At 29.2% G+C, this 22135-nt stretch overlaps 1 protein-coding gene across 7 annotated transcripts in view; it reads right to left on the bottom strand.

The window, feature by feature from the left end:
- Positions 1–22135, bottom strand: part of LOC143222750 (ral GTPase-activating protein subunit alpha-1) — a 191441-nt gene that overhangs the window by 24403 nt on the left and 144903 nt on the right. For all 7 annotated transcript variants that reach the window (XM_076449694.1, XM_076449687.1, XM_076449691.1 and 4 more), the window contains 7 exons: positions 21255–21533; positions 16625–16828; positions 12258–12405; positions 6660–6856; positions 6122–6303; positions 5558–5665; positions 229–300 (listed from right to left, as the gene is read on the bottom strand). In XM_076449694.1, the coding sequence (XP_076305809.1) occupies positions 229–300; positions 5558–5665; positions 6122–6303; positions 6660–6856; positions 12258–12405; positions 16625–16828; positions 21255–21533 (1190 nt within the window). The remainder of the gene's footprint in view (positions 1–228; positions 301–5557; positions 5666–6121; positions 6304–6659; positions 6857–12257; positions 12406–16624; positions 16829–21254; positions 21534–22135) is intronic.

Raw genomic sequence — 22135 nt, 5'->3', positions numbered from 1 at the left:
CAAAAGCTTTTTAAAATAAAACCACTAAAACTTACAAAAGTAATGACTACTTGATGAAACTTTGTAGTATCTATCAAAGAATAATGACTACTTATTAGAATAACTGAACGTTGTCTTAAAATAAACTCATGTTATGTCTTAAAAAACATAAAAGTGACATTAAAATGTTTTACAAAATCAATGTGTATATGTATATACTTCACAACTGTAAGTTAGCTTAAAACTTACCACTTTTGATTGTCTAAGTTACGCAGCTCTCTCAACAATTTCTCATTTTTTTTCAGCAAGTCAAATGTAGGTCTAAAAATACATATTTAACATAAGATCTGAATAAAGAAAACTTTAAAAATTCAACATATAAAACTTATTATACACTTTTATTTACAAAAACTTTGATGCATTTTTTAACAAAGTACACAAACAAAATAAATGAATTCAACTAAAAAATTAAACATATATATTAATTTTTTTACACAATAAATTTAAAGATTTTAAAAAAGATTACCGATTTACTACCAACTCTATTAAGCCTTTTACAATAAAAATTTCAGTATTCCTCACACCTTATCGCAGAAATATCAACAAATTTGTAAATGATAAATTTCATGAAACACATTAACAATACGAATTCAAAAAATACACTATTTCTACATACGAGGTCTGTTCAAAAAATACGCGAACTGACGTCATAAAACAAAATGTACTTTATTTAAAAGTTACAGGGCTGGGACCCCTTCAAAGTACTCTCCTCCCCAACGCACACACTTATCCCAACGGTGTTTCCACTTGTTGAAACAGTCCTGGTACGCTTCTTTTGTAATGTCCTCCAGCTCCTTTGTCGCATTTACCTTAATCTCGGGAATCGTCTCAAATCTTCTTCCTTTCAAGGTTCTTTTGAGTTTGGGGAACAAGAAAAAATCGCAAGGAGCAAGGTCAGGTGAGTAGGGGGGGTGGGAAAGAACAGTGATCGAGTGTTTGGCCAAAAACTTGCGAGTTCTGAGGGCTGAATTTCGCAGCAACACGGTGCATCTTCAATTTTTCGGTCAAAATCTCGTAACAAGATCCAACTGATATCCCACACTCTTCAGCAAGCTCCCTGACAGTCAGACGTCGAGTTGCCCGCACCAGGGTGTTGATTTTGTCGACGTGTGAGTTGTCAGTTGACGTGGAAGGATGTCCAGGACGCTCATCATCTTCAATGGACTGTCGACCATCCTTAAAACGTTCATGCCACTTGAAACATGCCGTACGTTTCATAGCAACATCACCGTAAGCCGTGTTAAGCATAGCAGAAGTTTCAGTCACAGATTTTCCAAGTTTAACACAAAATTTCACAGCAAGTCGTTGCTCCTTCAGGTTATTCATTCTGAAATCCACCAAACGAAAAAAATCGCACTTCACTTAAAACCGAGTAGCTAATACACAAATGAAGATATCTGCAATTGGGAAATGGCATCATAATCAGCTGATCTGTGCAAACCTAGTGACAACCAAGCGGATTCCCCTGGAACCAATTGGAGCCACGTAATTCAAACAGTCCACGTATTTTTTAAACAGCCCTCGTAATTGTTTTTAATAACAACGCCAACTTTGCTTTCTTACTTCTGGTAAAGTCCCCCCATTTGAAACAACTTGGGATAATATGTATTTTCTTTGTTTTATGAGAAGAAACATCAGAAAAATATATACACAAAGGAAGTGAGAAATGAATATTGGAAATATTATTAATGACTGGAATTTTCAGTATAGTCCTTGAAATAAAATGAGCATTGGCAACCAAAATGCAAATGACTATATTTGACCATCAAATAACATTTCACAGATACAAAGAACAAGTTTTTAAAACTAATTCTACCACAAAAGTAACAAGTCATTAATAAACAAATGATCAATTAAGCTATCCAAAGTTTAATTCTCTTTTTCATAAACTAAAGCTTTGCTATTTTCACTTTTATCTAAAAAATGATTAAATCTCAACTACTAAGAATACAATATGAATTTTCAAAAATATATGATTAAAAGATGAGCTAACAAAACCTCTTAAAAATGCAATATATTAACCACAGTATTTTGACAAGTAAAACTTATCCTCATACATTTCACATTTATATCTAATTAATTAATAAAAAATTTGCTTCAAACAAAAGATCTTAGCTTCAAATGTAACCACTGTTTAACCCTTTGCAAACTAGAAATGTATCACTAAAATTTCCTAATTTTTTTCACTTCTCACAGTGGAAATATTTAAAAAAACCTGCATTAAAATGTGTACAAACTTAAAGTCACTAAAGAGTATCTAGTTTCAGCTTTATAGAAATCCAAATCCACAATACAGTACTGTATTTTAGGATGCATAATTTTTCAAAAATTTTGTGGAAACTTAAAAAAAAACAACATTAAAATGTTTGCTTTTGTCTTAGAATTCCCATTTTTTTCCTTGTTGGTTACAAAATTTTCTTTAGATGTTTTATACTTTATTAACTGCACTTACCACTTCTGACAGTAAAACATGAAAAAACATGGCAAAAACTTACAAACATTTATCAGTGATTCAGGACATCATTTTTCAAAATTTTATCATCATTAACATTGCCATGCTATGTACTGCAATTTGAAGATCAATTTATCTAATTAATATAGTTCCTTTTGAATAAATGATGTTATTTTATCAGTTTACAATGTTTGAACACAATAAATGTAACAATAACATTAAATAAGTAAGAATTTCAATCATTCAAATATTTTACCATTGCCTACAATACTCATTAAACCTACATTTCCCCAATGTCTTGTCATAAAAGAAAATGTAAATTTTAAGCAGACATAATTAAACACAAAAATAATATCAAAAGAAACTATCAACAAAATTTCAAAATCTGTGGTTTATCCCTCAATCTTCTAAACCTTCTCTCTAGCTTCTGTTGCTCATCCATATCTATTGGAGCTTCAGCTAACCACTTTGTTGAGAAACCATTTTATTTATATCAATGTATATAATGTACAACATGCTCTTTCTAATTTCAAGTAGTTTGACTGCAGCTGTTTTCAAAGCTGAGCTTCAACAGTAATTGTTCAAACCATATAAAAAATGATAATGAAGGATTGTGTAGTAATAAAACTACTAACAAAACCAGGTTAAAAACAGGAATAATTATTTATATATGTAAAAACGGTTTGTTTGGATTGAGAAAATATATATTTTCCAGAAACACCTAAAAACAACATCTTAAATGATTTTTTCAAAGAATTTTCTCACAAAACCATCAACATAATTTCACAAAACAAAAAGCTAAAAAACAATCTTACAAAAAGAGACATTAATTCCATTAAAAACCTAAAACAAGACAAAAACATAAAAATTCTAAAAGCAAATAAAGGTAATGCTATAGTCATAATGAACATGAATGAATACATCTAAAAAATCAAGAACATCCTATAAGACATGAACAAATTTAAACCAATACACACAAATCTAATAAAGACACACAAAACGCAACTAAGCAAAATACTACTAAAAATAAAAAAAATCCAACACAATTTCACAAACCCGACTCACGCATGCCACAAACATACAGCATCCCCAAACCTCATAAACCAGATTGTCCATTACAACCAATAATGGACACATATGAATCATTTAATTACAATCTTGGTAAATACATAGCATGGGCATTCTCCAAATACGTAACATCAGCCAGCTCATTCAACAAAGACTCTTTTAATTTCAAGTCTAATCTTAATCAACTTAATCACAAAGCCTTATATCCCTCTTTACAGAAGTTCAAACCATTGAAGTCTGCAAGATAGCCTTAGAACTCTATATCCGAGACCCTAACCCATCTATAGACATTCCCAGCAACCAATTAGCAATCCTTATAGAATTCACCACGATGAAGACAAACTTCATGTTCAACAACCATAACTATATACAAACAAATTGTCTAAGCATGAGCAACCCAGTATCACCAGTTCCAGCCAATATTTTTATGACACAAGTTGAAACGCAAGCAATTAACACAGCATTACATCCACCACTATACTGGTACAGATATGTAGATGACACAGTTGCAGAATTCAGATCTACAGAATACACACTTAATTTTTTCAATCACATTAACTCTATACATCCCAAACGCAAAATTAAAGAAGCCTTACTTATACAACAACATAAACCCAAAATAAACCAATACAAAGGAACACCTTTATATTTATATTAAAAATAATAAATAAATAATATAAAATTATATATTCAAACATCTGGCATAGCCCTCTACATTCCAAAACACAGTTACACAACCCCTTTCAAACATGTGGTCAGCTTCCAGTCAGTTACCTCTTTCTCTCAGTTACACAACCCCTTTCAAACATGTGGTAAGCTTCCAGTCAGTTACCTCTTTTTCTCTTTGTGAACCTGACGATGACCGAAGAAGGTTGAAACGTTGTTCGCTCCTCTACGTAAAATATTTTCTTAACCCAAACAAACTGTTTATACATATATATTTCTCTACAAGTGGGTTTTCTTGACATCACTGAGGAATAATTATTCTCAAGGAATGATGGTTTCTTAGCAAATAAACACTTAAACTTTGGGGTGGCCAGAAAGATTCTGAAACAAAATTGATAAATGTTTTGTTTGGAGGCAAGACTCCTCAGAGCTACACAGAAATGGAAAAAACATGTTTTTTAAAATTTTATTTGTGAATTACATAAAATAAATTTTGCTAAAGAAAAATATCGATTCTAAAATATTTTTAGTTAGAAATTATTAAAACAAAGTTGGAAGTTAGAATTTTTATTCAATACACAGATATACACTTGACATCTGAAAGTTGACTCTCCAGTGTGGATATATGGATATTTGTTTTACAAAAAAAAATTTGGCTTCACATGTAGCTGCTGTTTAAACCTGAACAGCTTGTAATTAATTACCAGTACCTTCATTTTAGACAAAAGGTTTTAAGCCTCAAACGCAAAAATGTACCAACTGCTCACATCGTACACAATTAGGACACTCACTCCATTGAAGATTAATACCAAAAGTAGTTGATATCAGTAAGAAACGTTTCAACACTTAAAAGTAATTAATACATGTATATCAATTTAAAACTACAAAAAACAGTTTTCTGATGATAATTTATATTTCTTTATTGGCAGCAACCAGCTATTTCAAAACAATCAAATAAAAAATTGAATGAAAAACATAAACAAGCAACAAAAATAACAATAAAACTGAAGGTTATTATTTATTATGCTATTACTTTCTATTTTACTAGGATACAAGCACATTTGAAATCTTATGATGAATTTAATTTTTACCTCAAACATCTCAACTGCATATCAAGCTTCTCTTTATTACATAAATAATATTAATATTTATTACATTAATAATATTACATAAATATTACATATTGCCCATTTTATTTTTTCTGAATACATTTTTAAAGTTTTACTGAACACACTCATTCCATACATTCATTTTAACATAATTTATTCATTACAAAGGCATGACTTCATATCTTAGAGACTGAAACATTTAACATGGAAAAATTATAATAACCTCTTCTCCCAAGAAGTAAAACCCAGTTGATCTAACAGTAAGCGACAATGTTGAAAAGGAGACTGAGGATCACATATATCTGGAGGATGAACCTTCTTTCCTACCATACTAATATGGAAAAATAAACAATTAATAAGCTTATAAACACTTAAGAAGTTCTTACAAAGTAAATTTATCTTCTATATTTGTTGAACTGTTAGTGATATATTCGTATCAGTATGTTGCTTTTTATATATTTAAATATCTTTAAGTTTCATTGCAGTACAGTTCATGGTGTCAACTAATGCCAATATAGCATTGTTTTTGTACACTACAGAATATTCTTGACTATAAAATTAGCACTATTAAATGTATTAAAAATAAGGGTTTTTATTTCTAAGGTCAAATATATTGGTTATTAATTTATAATGAGTTTATTTTTAAATTTAATGAAAATAAATACTATATATAACTAAAAGCCAATCCATAACAAGTAAAAATAATAAACATGAAATGTTTTTAATCATACCAGAACAATAAAAATAATCTGAAATGGTTATCATCCTAGTGTTGTTAGATCCATACCCTTTATCTGAAGCATGTTTCTGTTGATGATTTAGTTCATAATTTCTCTGGTTCAATATTAGGTTCATAGTATGTGTTTCTCTCTCAAAACATGCCTCATCCATGGTTGCTGGTGGTGCATTTAAAGGTTGCTCGGGATGTAGAACACACTCAGAGCTCGTATGGCCAATGAACTGAAGCAACTATGGAACAAAAAGGTTTCATTTATTTATTTATTTTTTTTTACATTATCTAATAAACTTCTACTGCTTTTTAACAAAATATAAATGAATGCCTGTGATATTTTTCTGCATCAGTCACATACAAAATCTTATTTACATACAAAAAAATTTATTAAAACATAGTATCAAGTTCAATGTCATATGTTTTTCTTTCTCTCTCTCTCTCTCACATACACACAGAACATCCAAGAAATACAAAACAGGTAAGAAAGAAACAGTATTACTTCTGTGTAGTATTTTTACAAGGTAGTAAAACAGCAAAAACTATGAAATTTTGTGTGAAATTTTCAATCAAACAATAATACAAATTCTTGTACATCATCCAAGTTATCCAAGTCATCAGCACTGTCTTCTACTGTTGGAAGCTTATCTGGAGATCGATGTCGAAGTGTGAAAGATTTAGGAGAACTGCTTATTCCTGACAGGCTCTGGGTAGAAGAGAACATTGAAGATGAAGAGGAAACACTAAATGAGGCTGGTGGTAAAAACTGGCTTGAACTTCCTGAGACTGGCTCTAATTAAACATAAATTTAATAGCTCAATGAGATGAAGTTCCCCTTGCTAAAACTTTCATTCAATCAGACATCACACTTGTATACTCAGTCATCTTTTCTATATTTGTTACAGACCAGTCAAGATAATTCATGCAACATTAAAGCTGTCTACAACAATTATTTCCTCAACATATAAAAATTTAGTAAAATATATTTAAGTTGAAGTGATTAACATGACACTAATAATAATTTTATGTGTTATAAATTAGAGAATATCTTTAAGTTGGTACCCCGTAGACATGCTGAACATTGTTTTAACTATAAAAATCAGCTTTAAGTAACAAACATAAGGCATGACAACAGACCAAATCATTTTATCCCTTGAGTGAAATCAAAGAAAATGAAGAAAGAAGAATCAAATTATACTTTTCTTATAAGCTCCTTCTCTACATTTATGTTGATTACATCTGTTATGTGGATAATAAATTCTAACAAGATGACAAACTTTTTGTGAATTATAATTTTGTTTCTTGAAATTTTAAAAGAAAAGTGAATAACTCATGATTGAAAAATAACTGTTGATTGCTCAGTCTAGCACCGCGAATTATTTTTCAAGTGTCTGCCTTATCAACATTCAGTGCCTTTCCTCTGAAAGTGGATTTTCTTGAGGTACTCCCGTTTCCCCCCCACATTCAAATCTCAGGCATTGGATCTTTAGATCCCAGCCAAGGTAATAATACTACCCAGCCCCAAATCTGGCCGTTTTGCATTGATATTTACATTGACATCTGCTTGTCTGGCTCTGGCCTGGCTTACTTCAGTGCTGCCTTTGTTTCGCTCTTTCTCACCCAACAATTTTATAATGTTCCATCACACTTCATACCTCAAACAAGTAAAAATTAAAAATTAAATACAGGCAAGGTTTCAAGTACAGTCAAATAACATCTCACGTGAGGGGACGAAGAGGAACCAACAACGTTCCTGATCACCCCAGTTGGGGAGGGAATTCTTGAAACTTCTCTTTCTATAAACTAAACCCCTGTCAAGTTTGTTTGCATTTGCATGATGAAACTTTGTAGAATGGATGGCAACTGCCTGTTGTGGAGACACAAGTGTAGAGGACGACGTTTTGAAAGTTTCATCATGAATACACTGTCTAAACAATGTATCAGTGAATGACTAATTTTTTGTAAATACTTGTACAAAATTATATAACCATATAAATTACTTGTAACCATACAAAAAAATAAGAACTATAATCTTCCTTTTTATCTTTCAAGATCAACTGTACAGACAATTACACATTATTTATTCTTACATTTAAATTTACTTCTTTACTGCCACATACATCAGCATCAAAGCTAATTATCATTCAGAGAAATTCCCTGCAAAGCATCAGTGAGTTACCAATATGCTCAGTCAAATTACATTATGCTAATAACATATGCTTGCATTATCAAGTATTCTGTTATTTAGTTTCTTTACCTTCATTTTTGTTATTTAACCTAATATGTTTCTAAGTTTTACATTCTATTGGTTTTATAACCTTCAAATATAAGGATAAAATACAAAACATTTTATATTATGAATGGTTTTTGTAGTGTTTTTTTTTCTCTTTGAATCTCAATAAAAGTTAACCACACTTTTTGGTGGGAGGGTTGTCAGTACTTTATTCTAAATATGCAATCTATAATGAAAGGTATTAAAGACAAGAAACATGTTATATAACTACCATAATCTGACTTTCTAACTATGCTATATGTACATTAGATATTTTTCTTACTTGAAAGATGCATTCATGGTGATAACAAACTATAAATTGGACACAGAATACACAAGGAAAGCAGTAAATTAAAAGCTTTTCTTTCTATTGATTGTAGAAAACTAGGCTCTAAAAATATTTAAATTATCTAACATTAAGTGTAAAGTCTCAAAATTTAGAAAATAACATAATGATAAAAATAAATTCTAAAATAAAAAATACATAGCAAAGAAGTATTGTATGATAAAAGTGACAATGAGGATTTATTTAAATATTTCCTTTTCAGACTACAAATGAAAATTTGAATTATAAACTATGCTTTAATGCCAAATCTTTTAACATACATTGATAATATAAATTTTTAATGTAACTCCATAAAAATATTATGGTATGTGAACTTTACTTTGCAGAATCTCAAAATTACAAAACCAGTAAAATTTGAAGTATTATTCTAAATAAGAACACTTTAAATTTTCCTACATAGAGATGCTAGTAATGAACTTAGAAATTATAAAAAGCATTTACCAATGTAATACACACAAATATATTAAAGAAAAATCAAGATTTTAAAACTAATAAAGTTATCTTTCAAAAAGTTAACTCCTCAGAAGATGTGGTAATATGATTGATTGCTATTATGTTTTTACTAAAATCTTCAAAGTGAAGAAACCTTCCAGTCTAATTTTGTTTAACAAATGTGATTCTGGATTTTTGTTGAACACACCTGTCATGTAGAAAAATAAAAATATAACTTTCAAATAAGTTTATAAATCTCAATAATCATAATGGAAACTTGAACTTACAGACAATTACACATCATTTATTCTTGCAGCCAAAGTTTGTAACTCTCAGTAATCATAATGGAAGCCACTATCATGAGCAACTCCAATTTCTGGACATTATAATAAAGAGAAATAAAACTTTTCCCGCATAACACAGTACTATTATATTTATATAGCTGCCATCTGTTGTATGTTCATGTAACCACTTCACAGGGTGTGAATGGATTTTCTTCTAAACTGGTATGGACGCTCACCAAGTCCATGGGGAGATGCATATAAATGTTGAGTTTTACGTTGTTCTTCAACCACCACTGTGCCCCTGCTGATAGATCTTCACAACATTGGCCGAAAATTTGTTGGGTCTATGGGGAGTTACATGGACATTCATAGTTTCACATTTTACAGTTTTTATGGGCATTTTTACCCCTTTCTCAAGAATGCAACCAAATACATTCAAATGATTTACCTTCTTTGTCATAACAGTGGGTGTAAAGTGCAGTCCTCAAAACTAATTTACAATTACCTGAAAATGTCATGAGATTTTACAAAAATCCATTACAAATATTTATAAAGCTTTTCAATATATTTCTGACATTTATTTAGCAAAATGTTAACATATTACACAATGCATATATTTCAAAAACATTTTAATGCTCAAGACCTTACCTATTTTGTCAGTTTCTCACTGTTTATTTTCCGAGTTTATTAGGAACGGCCAATTAGACATACCAACAAAGAGAAAGTTATGAATATATTCTATGAAACTTAGTAAAGATTAGAATTCGAGTAGAGTGGGTGTTTCATTAATGTGTAGTTCTTATTCAGGGAAAGACCTATTGAGAATTTTTAAATAATGTTCTGTTAGAATAGACATATCATACTACTTTTGCACATAACAACAGATGTGCTAGTTGCTGCCTATGTCTTCCAAGGCATCTTATAGTAATTGTCTTTTTTAATTGTCAAATTGTACTTTCTAGGGGACAACTAAATATACTGATTACAGCTTGAATAATTTGTCCTTAAATCTGAACAAACTTCCCTGATTTTGAAACACTTTGTAGCAAGACTTGAGGATATCTTTTAGTTACCAAGTTTTTCAACTTATGATGCAAGATGCATGACATTTTACCAAAAAATAATGATGTTATTATATAATTAAAGCTCAAGTTTGGTACAGATTAAAAATACAATCATCTTCATTGCTTTATTAGTAATCCTATATTTAATAGTCCTTCAATAAACATATAATTCCTGAATACTGATACAGTACATGCCAGTAATTTGTGTATTTCTACTCCCTTAATTATTGTATAATTTTTTAATTATTGCATTTTGTATCATTAACATTTGGAAATAGTGACAAATGTAAGCAAGTGATTCAACAGTCTCTTTAACTAAAGTATACTGAAGTATGTTCACAGCTCTTATTTGTGTTCTCTTGTAAGAAAAACTGTAATAGAGGAAAAGATATTTTTACTTGTCAGTAAATTGAACAATAACTCAGAGTAATCACATCCATTGCAAGTGGCATACTACAAACACAAATAATCAGTAGTTAACCATGGGGCCAAAAGCAAATTTAACTTCCTACATACTATTATCTTCACATTTAAAAACCAGATCTATTCTGAGAGCTACAGACTTTAGCAATGTTCTAAATTTAAATTTACGCATATTGAATTATAAGTATTATATATGTAGATTTATTTTAGATAATATTCCTTGTAGATAATTTTTAACAGGTTTCATAGTTTAGTTAGTTTTAACGTTTTTGTTCTGACATTAACCTTCAAAGAACCAATTTATCAAAATTTTTGGATCTTAACCCTTTGGATGCTATAATTGGATTTATTCAACTTGATATTTATAACCATTGGGTGCAACAAGCAGATTTACCCAACAGTGTCACAAAACACAAAAACTTTTCCATGAAGAAAAGATCAACAATGAGCATGCTCATGCATTATTGAACTTCCTGCCTTAGTATCATGCATGTGTACATCACTGAGAAAAAATGCAACTATTGGATTTTAATACTGAACAAATACTAAAAAAGGTCAAATTTTCAATTACATTTTTTAGTGAATAACTTATAATTTTATCAAACCAACCCAAAATTTTAATTATACATTCAAAAGGATCATACAGACCATGACTTTTGAGATAGGCAAAGTTTAAGTTCATAGTTGAAGCATTAATTAAATTGTAAGTGAAATTTCATTATCACTTTATTTCAACTTTACCTTTGGACTGCAGTAGACTTTGACTTTATTTTCAATTACCTTTCCAGGGTTGTTTCTCATTTGTATTTTAGCTTGTTATTTTTCTTAACTCACAAGGAGAACTGCCCCAAACTTATACGAGACTTTTAATAAAGATTTCTCAAACATCTTTTTCCAGTTCCTCGTATCCATAAGAAATACTTGCTATATTGTTTTGCATTGTCTTTGCAATAAATATGAATTATTTGGCTTTGTAATTTATTCTCTTTTTCTCTTCTTTCACATTTAATTTAGTTTCAGTTCAGGGAGAAACACGTTCAAAGTTTAATAGACTTTTAGCCTCCAGCTAAAGGGTCCTTAATAGACTACGCTTAGATAAATTTGCAAGCCAGAAAATATCACACTACAACTGAAAATAATTTTTCTATTATGAGAAACAAAAAAGCAGAAAAAAACTTAAAACTAAGAATATAAACCAATGAAAGTTTTTTTTCTAATGGTATTCAACTTCAAAATCAAATTCATGAATATGTAAAAAAAATTTTTCATCGTCACATGTAGGTCAGAAAAATAAATTTTCAAAAGAATCACTGATGTCAAAAAATTCATGCCTAGATGAAGCTCTGGTTTATAGCTTTATTTTACAACTCACCTGGAGGATAGGAACCAGCACCACAGTCTGCAGGCCCATACATCAAGGAACAATCCCAACAAAATTTGCCACACAAATCTCTCACTATTACTCTCACTTGAGATTTACTACAAGTAAGTTGTGATGTTCTTTCCTCTTCCTGAACATTCTGAAAGTTATGAAATGATAAAAATACTAATTTTATACTTATATTAACATGCTATTTTCTCTTAACCAGTAATACAAGTTTTTTTATAACAAAAACATTTTGATCCGCAATAAAATGTTTCTAAAAAGTACAAAGCTGATTAAAGAATCAATAAAGATTTTCACTTTCTGAAGTTATAGTTTCTTTACTATACCAATCATAAATATTTTACTTCATCTGCTTTAATAAAACAAAATTTGATGAGTACACTAGTTTTATGGTCCTTTAAGGTAATGTAAGTTTATTCAATAATCTTCACAAATTCAAGTTCTATATACATATTTGATACTTGTAATAGTAAAATAACTCCATGAGCAACACTAGTTCTTAGGGTAACTTCATCAATGGTAGCAGGATAATTTTCACAAGTCTTTTACAACTGTACTTTATTATTTTGCAATAGTCAGTATTTATAACTGTGACAGTCATGTCAAAAATGCATTAGAAAGTAGTAACATAAGTTTTGACAACAGCAAAGCCAGCAATTAAAAATGTTTTATCATTTTATCAAATACCAACATCCTGTTATCAAATTATAAAATAAACTAATTAAACATATGGATGAGCCAAAACATTGGTCTTACATCTGAAATGTACTTAATTTTGTTCAAGAACTATACATTATTAACTCTTTCACTACATATATTGATGTACTGGTAACTGTCAAAGCATCTATAAGAGTAGTCGCACTATAATGTTTTATAATATACGCACATCTACATAAAATTTCACAGGTTATCAGTAAACATTAAGGTCTTTGTGCACAAAATATCAAGTTTTTTAATTTTCTTACAAAGAGATCAATCAGTTCAACTGACCTTGTAACCATTTTTTACTTGTTATAGTTTCCATACCATAAATTTTATTTCAGCCTATGTATCTTCCCAAACTTTGACACTTTTAGCAAACAAGTCTTTTGTGCACAAATAGAACATTTTTTGAATGAAGTACTTTTACTAAAGACTTGTCTATTAATACATACACATTCTTTTTATGTATTCAAGTGAAAGTGATTTCAGCTTGAAGATTAAAAATACCTTTCTTCATCTCAAAAACTTCATATTTCATTTGCCTAACCTCTAAAATAAATTTCAAATTTGCCAGTAAAACTTTATATTTAATATATTGTTTTCTTAACTCTTAAGCCTATACATGGATGGCCAAATTAACCAACCTAATAACCACCAAATAAAACTGAAATAAATCTAAACTGCCCTTTTGTTTTCCAGAATGACTTCCAATTGTAACATGATACTACATTAAGCTTTAAACTCAAAAGAATTTACATCTATTTATACTTAAATTTTATTGTCCATGTCTAACTACTATTTGTGCTGTGATACACTATAAATCACTCAAACATTCATCTTGCATTAAACTGCTGGATAACTTTACATACGAGCTGCTTGCACACATACCTCATGAAAAATTATTACGTTATTATTATTTATTTTACCTAATACAACCTTAAGTCACTTAAACATTTTTCTATCTTTACATTTTAGTTGCTTTTATAATAATAAACAAAGAATATACACAAAAAACAAGAAATAAAGAACTTACCCAAGTCTTTGGTTTTTTTTTTTTTTTATATATGTATATACTAATGGTACTACTGCACTAAATATTTTTTTTCATTTAATTAAATAATGTGAAAAAGAACATACAATGATAGCATGCAAAACATTTTCTGATTTTCTAACTATGGGACAAGAGCCATTAAAAATTTTGCTGATTCAGTTGATGTGTTTCCCATAAGAATAGGGTTAAAAATGGAATTGAAACTGACAATTCTCGGTACAGAAAACAATGTACTACAATATGTCATTTTGTAGAATAAAATACTGGCTTAATATTGGTTATAAATAATATAATATTAAAAGCCAGAAAGAATTATTGGCAATCTCCAAAAGATGTGATAGGTATGCATGGCAAGAGGGTTCTGATTTTATATTTGATAGCTATAACTAAATAAGATTGAAAACTATAAAAATTATGTTTGTTGGAGCAATAACAATACTATAATGAGTTATTTCATTTATATTAAGTTAATAGAATTAGAGAAAATGGAGTGCCTAGAAAAAAAAACGGACAGAATTACACTGTTCAAAATGAGTGCTTTCAATTGGTTATAAACATGTAATTGAGACAAGTGAGCATGGGTAAATAAGTATTTTAAAAACAGGAAAAGGTTGACAGAGCCACTTTGGTTGATTTTCTAGATATAATGATAACTTAGCAAATACAAAAAGGAGGAGGTTCTTATTTTATTTTCTAGCTTGTCAATATTGATAAATTTGAGCTTCTAATTCATTAAAACAGTAGACTTTATATTTAATAACATCCACAATACAATTTAAGCAAATACAGAAGACACCATACCATGCAACACAAAAATATTAGTATTTAGTAATTTTTTTTAATATTCACTTTTGAACTAAGAAATTAGATATTGTATAACACTAAAATCAGAATTACAAACTACAATTTGATTCCACATTTATGGATATTCACTTTTAAAATATTAGTTTAATACAAAAACAACAACAACAAATACTCTGATCCTGACCCAGATGGAAAGGGTTACAACTAAATTTTATTTAGTCCTCTTACTATGGGCATCTTTTTCTGTTACAATGAATTTTAATGAGTTACAATCAAACTTTAATTAATAACTACTTTCTTATCATGATATGCAAATATATTTGGCATAAAAATTAGCTAATTATCCAATTTTTAAATAATATATAAATTTTAAGTTCTTAATTTTACAAGACAATCCTAAAAATTAATCCTGAATTTCCCCTAGTAGGATAATTATGACTCTCTCTAAGAACACCCTCTTCTCTAATTTATTTACCATTCCTTCAAGAAGTAGAAAATTGAATATAACTACACATTATAATACTGCAATTACTTAAGAAAACATAATTTTCATAGCCTTCAATCTTACCTGGTTACAGAACCATTAAAGAGAAAATCAGACCCCTGTTACCACACCTTCTAATTACATTTTCCCTTTCAGAAATTGCCACTAATTCTCTCTAGCTTTTAATACTACATTATTAATAACCAATATTAATATTTTGTTGTTTTCTGGGAAACATATCTATAAGCTGGGATAAAATTTTTAACAGTTAGAAAGCCAGGACATTTGTGATAGTTATGGGATATTGTCTGCTTTTACCCTGTTGTTATTATGTGTTCTTTGGTGTATTATTTAATTAAATAAAAATTGATTAGTGCAGTAGTTTCATTTGTATAAAAATAGTACAGTTAAGTGTTATCAACAGTGTACAGAAAAAAAAAAACAGACCAAAGAAAGTACTTAATTTCATGTTTTTCATACATATTTTTTATTTATTATTATAAAAGTAATTAAAATATAAAGATTGAAAATTTCTTAGTTTAGATGAGGCCACACATTGGTAAAATAATAATAACAGCAAATGTTCACAAGACACTCTAGCAAGTAGTAGTTCTCATGCTGTGTAATTGGATAGCATAATGTAAGCTACATATTCACCAACTGATTTACAATTTACACGGCAAGATTATAAGTTAGAAATAGTTCAAAGAACAGTAAAACAACAAAATTTAAGTATAAACAGATACATACTGTTGGACATTTAAACCTAATTACAGTATTCAAATGTAGTTTCATGATACAATTTGAAGTAATTCTAGAAAGAAGAAATTGGTAATTTAGATTTATTTCATATCTCTTTATGGTGGATACAACGTCGTTTAAATTAACCAGCCTCATAAAGAGTTAGGGTACAGAAAATGACAGATGAAGTATTCAACTTTTACGAAAATAAACTTTTAGAGATTATGCAAATGAAATCTGAGATAAAAAAAAGAAACATCTTTAATCTTTACATGAAAATCACTTTGCACTCAGACTAGTTAAAAAAACAACAAAAAACTTTATATATTTACTGTCAAATCTTTAGTAAAAATACTTCATTACAAAAATCTCTGTGTACAAAATATTCTTAGTATTTACTGAAACTCAAATGCTGTGAAGATACACATACTAAATTAAAAGTGGTAGTGTGGAAACTGTAATGAGTACTCCATGATGATGAATTTGGTCATTTTGAACAAGACCATAGCTGCAGAATTATCTAAAAGAAAATGAAAATATTTGACCTTATATAAAAATTTTAATACTTACAGATGTGGGAAGCTCAACAAAAGAGACAATGGAACAGTTATTTAGAACAAAAAACTGTATGTTTGGTGCATGAAAGACCTCAGTAGAAAGTTCATCTCCAGTCAAAAAAGGAATGTCATCATGTTCATTTACAAGGCTTGTCATACTGGATGCTCCAAGTCCCATGGGAAAATGACCTACATGATTTACAAGGTGCGCCATTACCTGCAAAACAAAAATACAACAAAGCATCTTTTTATAAGCAGAAAAAAACTAAATCAAAATAACTGGGAGAAAAACCAATAGGTTTCTCAGAACTATATTAATTACATAATGTATTTAGATCTGAATGTAAGTACATGATATTTAAGACAATCCTAGTTTTTACTTCAATCATCATGAATATGATTTATTGTTAAAATTGCATGTAGAGCAAAATTACATGGAAAACCCTTGCAATAAAATATGTCTCTAAAAGTAATACATGCTTATTACACTCTTACACTCCATCAGTCCTTACATAACTTCAAGTTTAGTAAAGCTGTGTATCAAAATTGATATGATAAACAATATTCATCATGATATTGGGGTAATGTTACAATACATACCACAATAGTCTGCCCATAAATATATTTTAGAGGGAAATAGAAAAGAAAAAAAAAAACTGTTCAAAATACAATATTTAAGTTAATGACTAGATTCACACTGAATGATTCAGTACCATTTCTTGTCTTGGTTTGATCAATTAACAGAAATGATTAGAGGTAAGAGGAACATAATTGACCAAATGAGGCGAAAATTCTAGAGAACAAATTGGACTTTTCTCCATATTGGGATCCTGGCCTACTTTGCTGATACTCAGAATCAGATAAATTTGGTGATATATCAACATATTAATAAATACTTATACCTTTAAATTTTATAACCAAATATTTTGAACAAAATGTTGTAATCAAAAATAAATTTTCAGCAAAAGAATTAAACTAGTTCTCCAGAAATAAATTTAAGAAAATTAACTCTGTTCATTACTTACACTTGTAACAAAATAACAAATTGGACTTTTCTCCATATTGGGATCCTGGCCTACTTTGCTGACACTCAGAATCAGATAAATTTGGTGATATATCAACATATTAATAAATACTTATACCTTTAAATTTTATAACCAAATATTTTGAACAAAATGTTCTAATCAAAAATAAATTTTCAGCAAAAGAATTAAACTAGTTCTCCAGAAATAAATTTAAGAAAATTAACTCTGTTCATTACTTACACTTGTAACAAAATAACAAATTGGACTTTTCTCCATATTGGGATCCTGGCCTACTTTGCTGACACTCAGAATCAGATAAATTTGGTGATATATCAACATATTAATAAATACTTATACCTTTAAATTTTATAACCAAATATTTTGAACAAAATGTTCTAATCAAAAATAAATTTTCAGCAAAAGAATTAAACTAATTCTCCAGAAATAAATTTAAGAAAATTAACTCTGTTCATTACTTACACTTGTAACAAAATAAATCTAAAAGGAATCAAAGTTATATTTTATTTTCTCACAAAAACAGATCTGTAATACTAGATCTGTAGCCTTCTAGTCTTAACAGTATTTAGCATGTTCAGAACCTTTTTTACAAATTATGTTTCATTCTCACTTTTTCATCATCATATTTCACTGTTATAATTCAAATTGAGTAAGAAAATTTAGTAAATTTTCTCGCAGATTTCTCCAAGCCCGTTCCCTTGGCTGTGGTTTCGCTCTTGTAACCACCATAAAAAATTAGAAAGTCAATATAAATTATGCTTTTTTCTTTCTAAAATGATTACAAATTATAATTTAAAAACACAAATGTTTAGTCTAAATAGCTCAAATACCATAACATCATACACGTATATACAAAGTGACCCGTCTTGGTTGTGTTTTAGAGGATCAGTATTTTCTAAAATGCAGTTACATTTCAGTTATGATATATATATATATATATGCACACAATAATAGTAAAAAATAAAAAAAACACTTAATATAACAGCAATTTATGAGAGTTTAACATTTGCAGTGAAAACTGGAGAGTTCTATTCATTGTTAAAAGAACAAATAAAATATTACTCTATTACTCCAGAAACCATAATTGGTTTTATTTAAGCTAATATATGTTGTTTCCACTACTGAACCAGAATTTCTGTATGCGTTTCGTAGATTTGACTGATCTTGTAACCACCATAAAAAATTAGAAAGTCAATATAAATTATGCTTTTTTCTTTCTAAAATGATTATAAATTATAATTTAAAAACACAAATGTTTAGTCTGAATAGCTCAAATACCATAACATCATACACGTATATACAAAGTGACCTGTCTTGGCTGTGTTTTAGAGGATCAGTATTTTCTAAAATGCAGTTACATTTCAGTTATGATATATATATGCACACTTATTGCTATTTACAATAAGTTTTTAAACTTATTTTCCTTAAAACATAGAACAGTAAATAACAAAATTTGGTTTGGTTTGTTTTGAATTTAGTGCAAAGCTACATGAAGGCTACTTGTGCTAGCCATCCCTAATTTAGCAGTGTAAGACTAGATGGAAGACAGCTAGTCATCACCACCCACTGTCAACACTTGGGCTACTCTTTTACCAATGAATAGTGGAATTAACCATCACGTTATAACACCCCCATGGCTGAAAGGTCAAAAAAATTGAATTAGAATATACAGTTTGATACTAAACTTAATGACATAAATTTATAAAATAGTAGTTCACTAAAATTTTGAATCAGCTCAGACTGGCACAGAAACTTCTAGAAACACTCTACCTCTAGCTGCACATGCTCATTTCACAGTCTGCCTTCAAATGTAATGGAAATAGTGCATGAAAGTCCCTGAAAGAAGTGCAGAACTTGAAAAAAATCTCCACATTAGTTGCATCTCTACTCAAAATGCAATGTGTCATCTGACAGTTCAACCAATTTAAATTGATAATTGCTCCACTTACTATATAATACATTTTCCTGGGTGAAAATTAATGATTCCATCAGATAGGTGAAAAAATTCTCAATGTCTTTCAGTTGATAAACATTGATACAGCTGCCGGGAAGAAATTTCTGGTGTTGAGATAAAACAAATACATCAACTTTTTGAGTGCAGAGAAAGTTCAGTTCGTTATGGTGCAAAATAACTAGCATTGAGGTACACTTGTTCATGGTGTGGTAGTGACTAATGAAAGCCTTGCATTAATATCCATCCTATAAGAATTGTATGATAGGAATGGATGCAATATGCATGAAAATATAAACAAGCAAAACATCAGGTTTTGAAAGCTTTGTCATACATGAACAAAACTTTGTTTATTGCATACAGGACATATAATGTATCCATACTCATGATAATATATAAGTGAATTATCCAAACACTTGGTACACAACAATGAAAAATTATTTTCACTTTTGGAGGGTCCTGGTAGGGATTCTACTACCTTACCTAAGTAGGCTTGTTTATGGTAATTACTCATATTATCAGACCAGAGTAGATAATTTGTATCAATGCTCTTTATTTCTGCTTTTTATTCTTCTTTTTTTCACAAAACTTTGGTGATCATTTTATGGTATTTTTGAAGTGTAAGCCCAAGTTTCTTGATGAGGCATAAGTGAATACACAGCAATGTATCAGCAATATTCACAGATTTAATCTTAATAAAGTACATGATGTCAATAAGACATTTGATGTATCCTTTTAATCATATTTTTGTTTTTGTTTTTTTTGCATCTTTTGTTTAAATGTTTGCACATGTATCCTGAAATTACTGAATTTAACTTGTTTCTACTTATGGAAAGACAACCAAGGTCTGGTTAATGGTTATTCTTTAGCCAATTATTCAAAATGTCTTAAATTTGTTCAATGCACTGGTAGAGAAAAATAAGCAAAGTAGGAAATTTTTAGAAGTTTTGAGAAACACAAACCATCTAAGTAACAACATCAACAATTTTCCTATTTAAATCTCAGAACTAAAAAAAATTTAAAACTGAGGCAGAATAAAAATGGAGTTAGAACTATGACAAGATTTCATAAAATTTATGAAAAGATGTGTTTTTATCTAGAATGAATTTGTGGCTACACACACACACACACACACATACATACAAAACAGCTAGAAATAAACTATGCTTTAACTTCTAGTAGATGTACTTCCACATAAACTACTAGTAATTATCTTAAAAATAAAATCAAAATGTCCAGAAAGTATGTTAGAAATATTCTGAAAAAACTTTTTAAAAATTATAATTAAATTTAATAAAATGCCATCGAGGAACACTCACTTTTACCAATCAGCTGAGATGATTTAAATGACATAGCTCCAAACTGCATTTCTCAGATGGTTGTAATGTGGTCTATACCACGTTACATCCCAAAAGTTACACTACTGGTTTGTATTAAGAGTTTAACTTTTTCTATACCATAGAAAATCTAAAAGCCTTCAATGGTGTTGAAAATACCATGAAATAGTGCAGGAAACTTGGTACAAAATTGTTGAAGTGTTTACTTCTTGCATGAAAAAACTTATAAAATTTATTTATTATTTGCACAGTTGTTTAAGTTGTGAAACACTTCACTGAAAATACAATAAAAATCATTCCTTTCATTTTTACCTTTCTAGCTGCAAGCTTAATCACATTTTTGCGTTGATTTTGAGCCAGCTGAAGACTAGAGGCACGAAGAAAAGAACTTGTTTTCCCTAAACCAGATTTTTCAGGACTGTTGGAAACAGACAGAGAGTTAGGAGAGCTAGAGCCTGCTGGACTAGACCCTTCTTTTAGATTATCAAGATGAATGTTAAGATCTATATCAGAACCAGCACGAGTTAGCAGACTGCTTGTTGAAGGAGCAAAATTTTCCCTGTCCTTTCCTGACACTGCCATATTCAAAACCTGTTAGTAAATTAAAAAAAAACTATTCTCAATTAAAAATTTCCTTTTAAAGTTCAAAACTATTACTCTCATAAAATATTTTAAAATAACTAAAGTTAAGCTAAATTTATGATAATGTTTACATTTGCTGTTAAATGTAGTAATAATTAGACATGAAAATCTTTACATTAAAAGTACTCAATTGTACTTAAGTATCATGATAATGAAAAAATTTAGTTGTACCCACTGTTAAAAATAATACTTCTTTTCACTAAAAATAGGCTAACAAGCTTTTCCCTCAGTCTACACAATCTACTGCTAGTTCTTTTCAGTAACATCTAATCCAGTAAGCAATATACAGTTTCTGATCCAAATTACACAACCATAAAAGAAAATAACATTAATTATTTTTATATGGGCAACTTCATGCATATCATGAAGTTCTAACTGAGTTATGTTTGAAATTTAAAGTCTTTTATCATCATGATATACAAATACATTTGGCATCATATTGTAGCTAATACTCCAGATGTTAAAATAAGTTTTATGTTCTTAATTTGATAATTTAATTTTTTTTTATCGTAATTCTCATTAGTATGAGAATTGTAACTTTTGCTCTCTCT

This window comes from Tachypleus tridentatus, chromosome 8, assembly GCF_004210375.1.
Source record: "Tachypleus tridentatus isolate NWPU-2018 chromosome 8, ASM421037v1, whole genome shotgun sequence".
NCBI classification, from domain to species: Eukaryota; Metazoa; Arthropoda; class Merostomata; order Xiphosura; family Limulidae; genus Tachypleus; species Tachypleus tridentatus.
The sequence above is the reverse complement of the archived record's forward strand: the minus strand, read 5'-3'. Positions and strand labels throughout refer to the sequence as shown.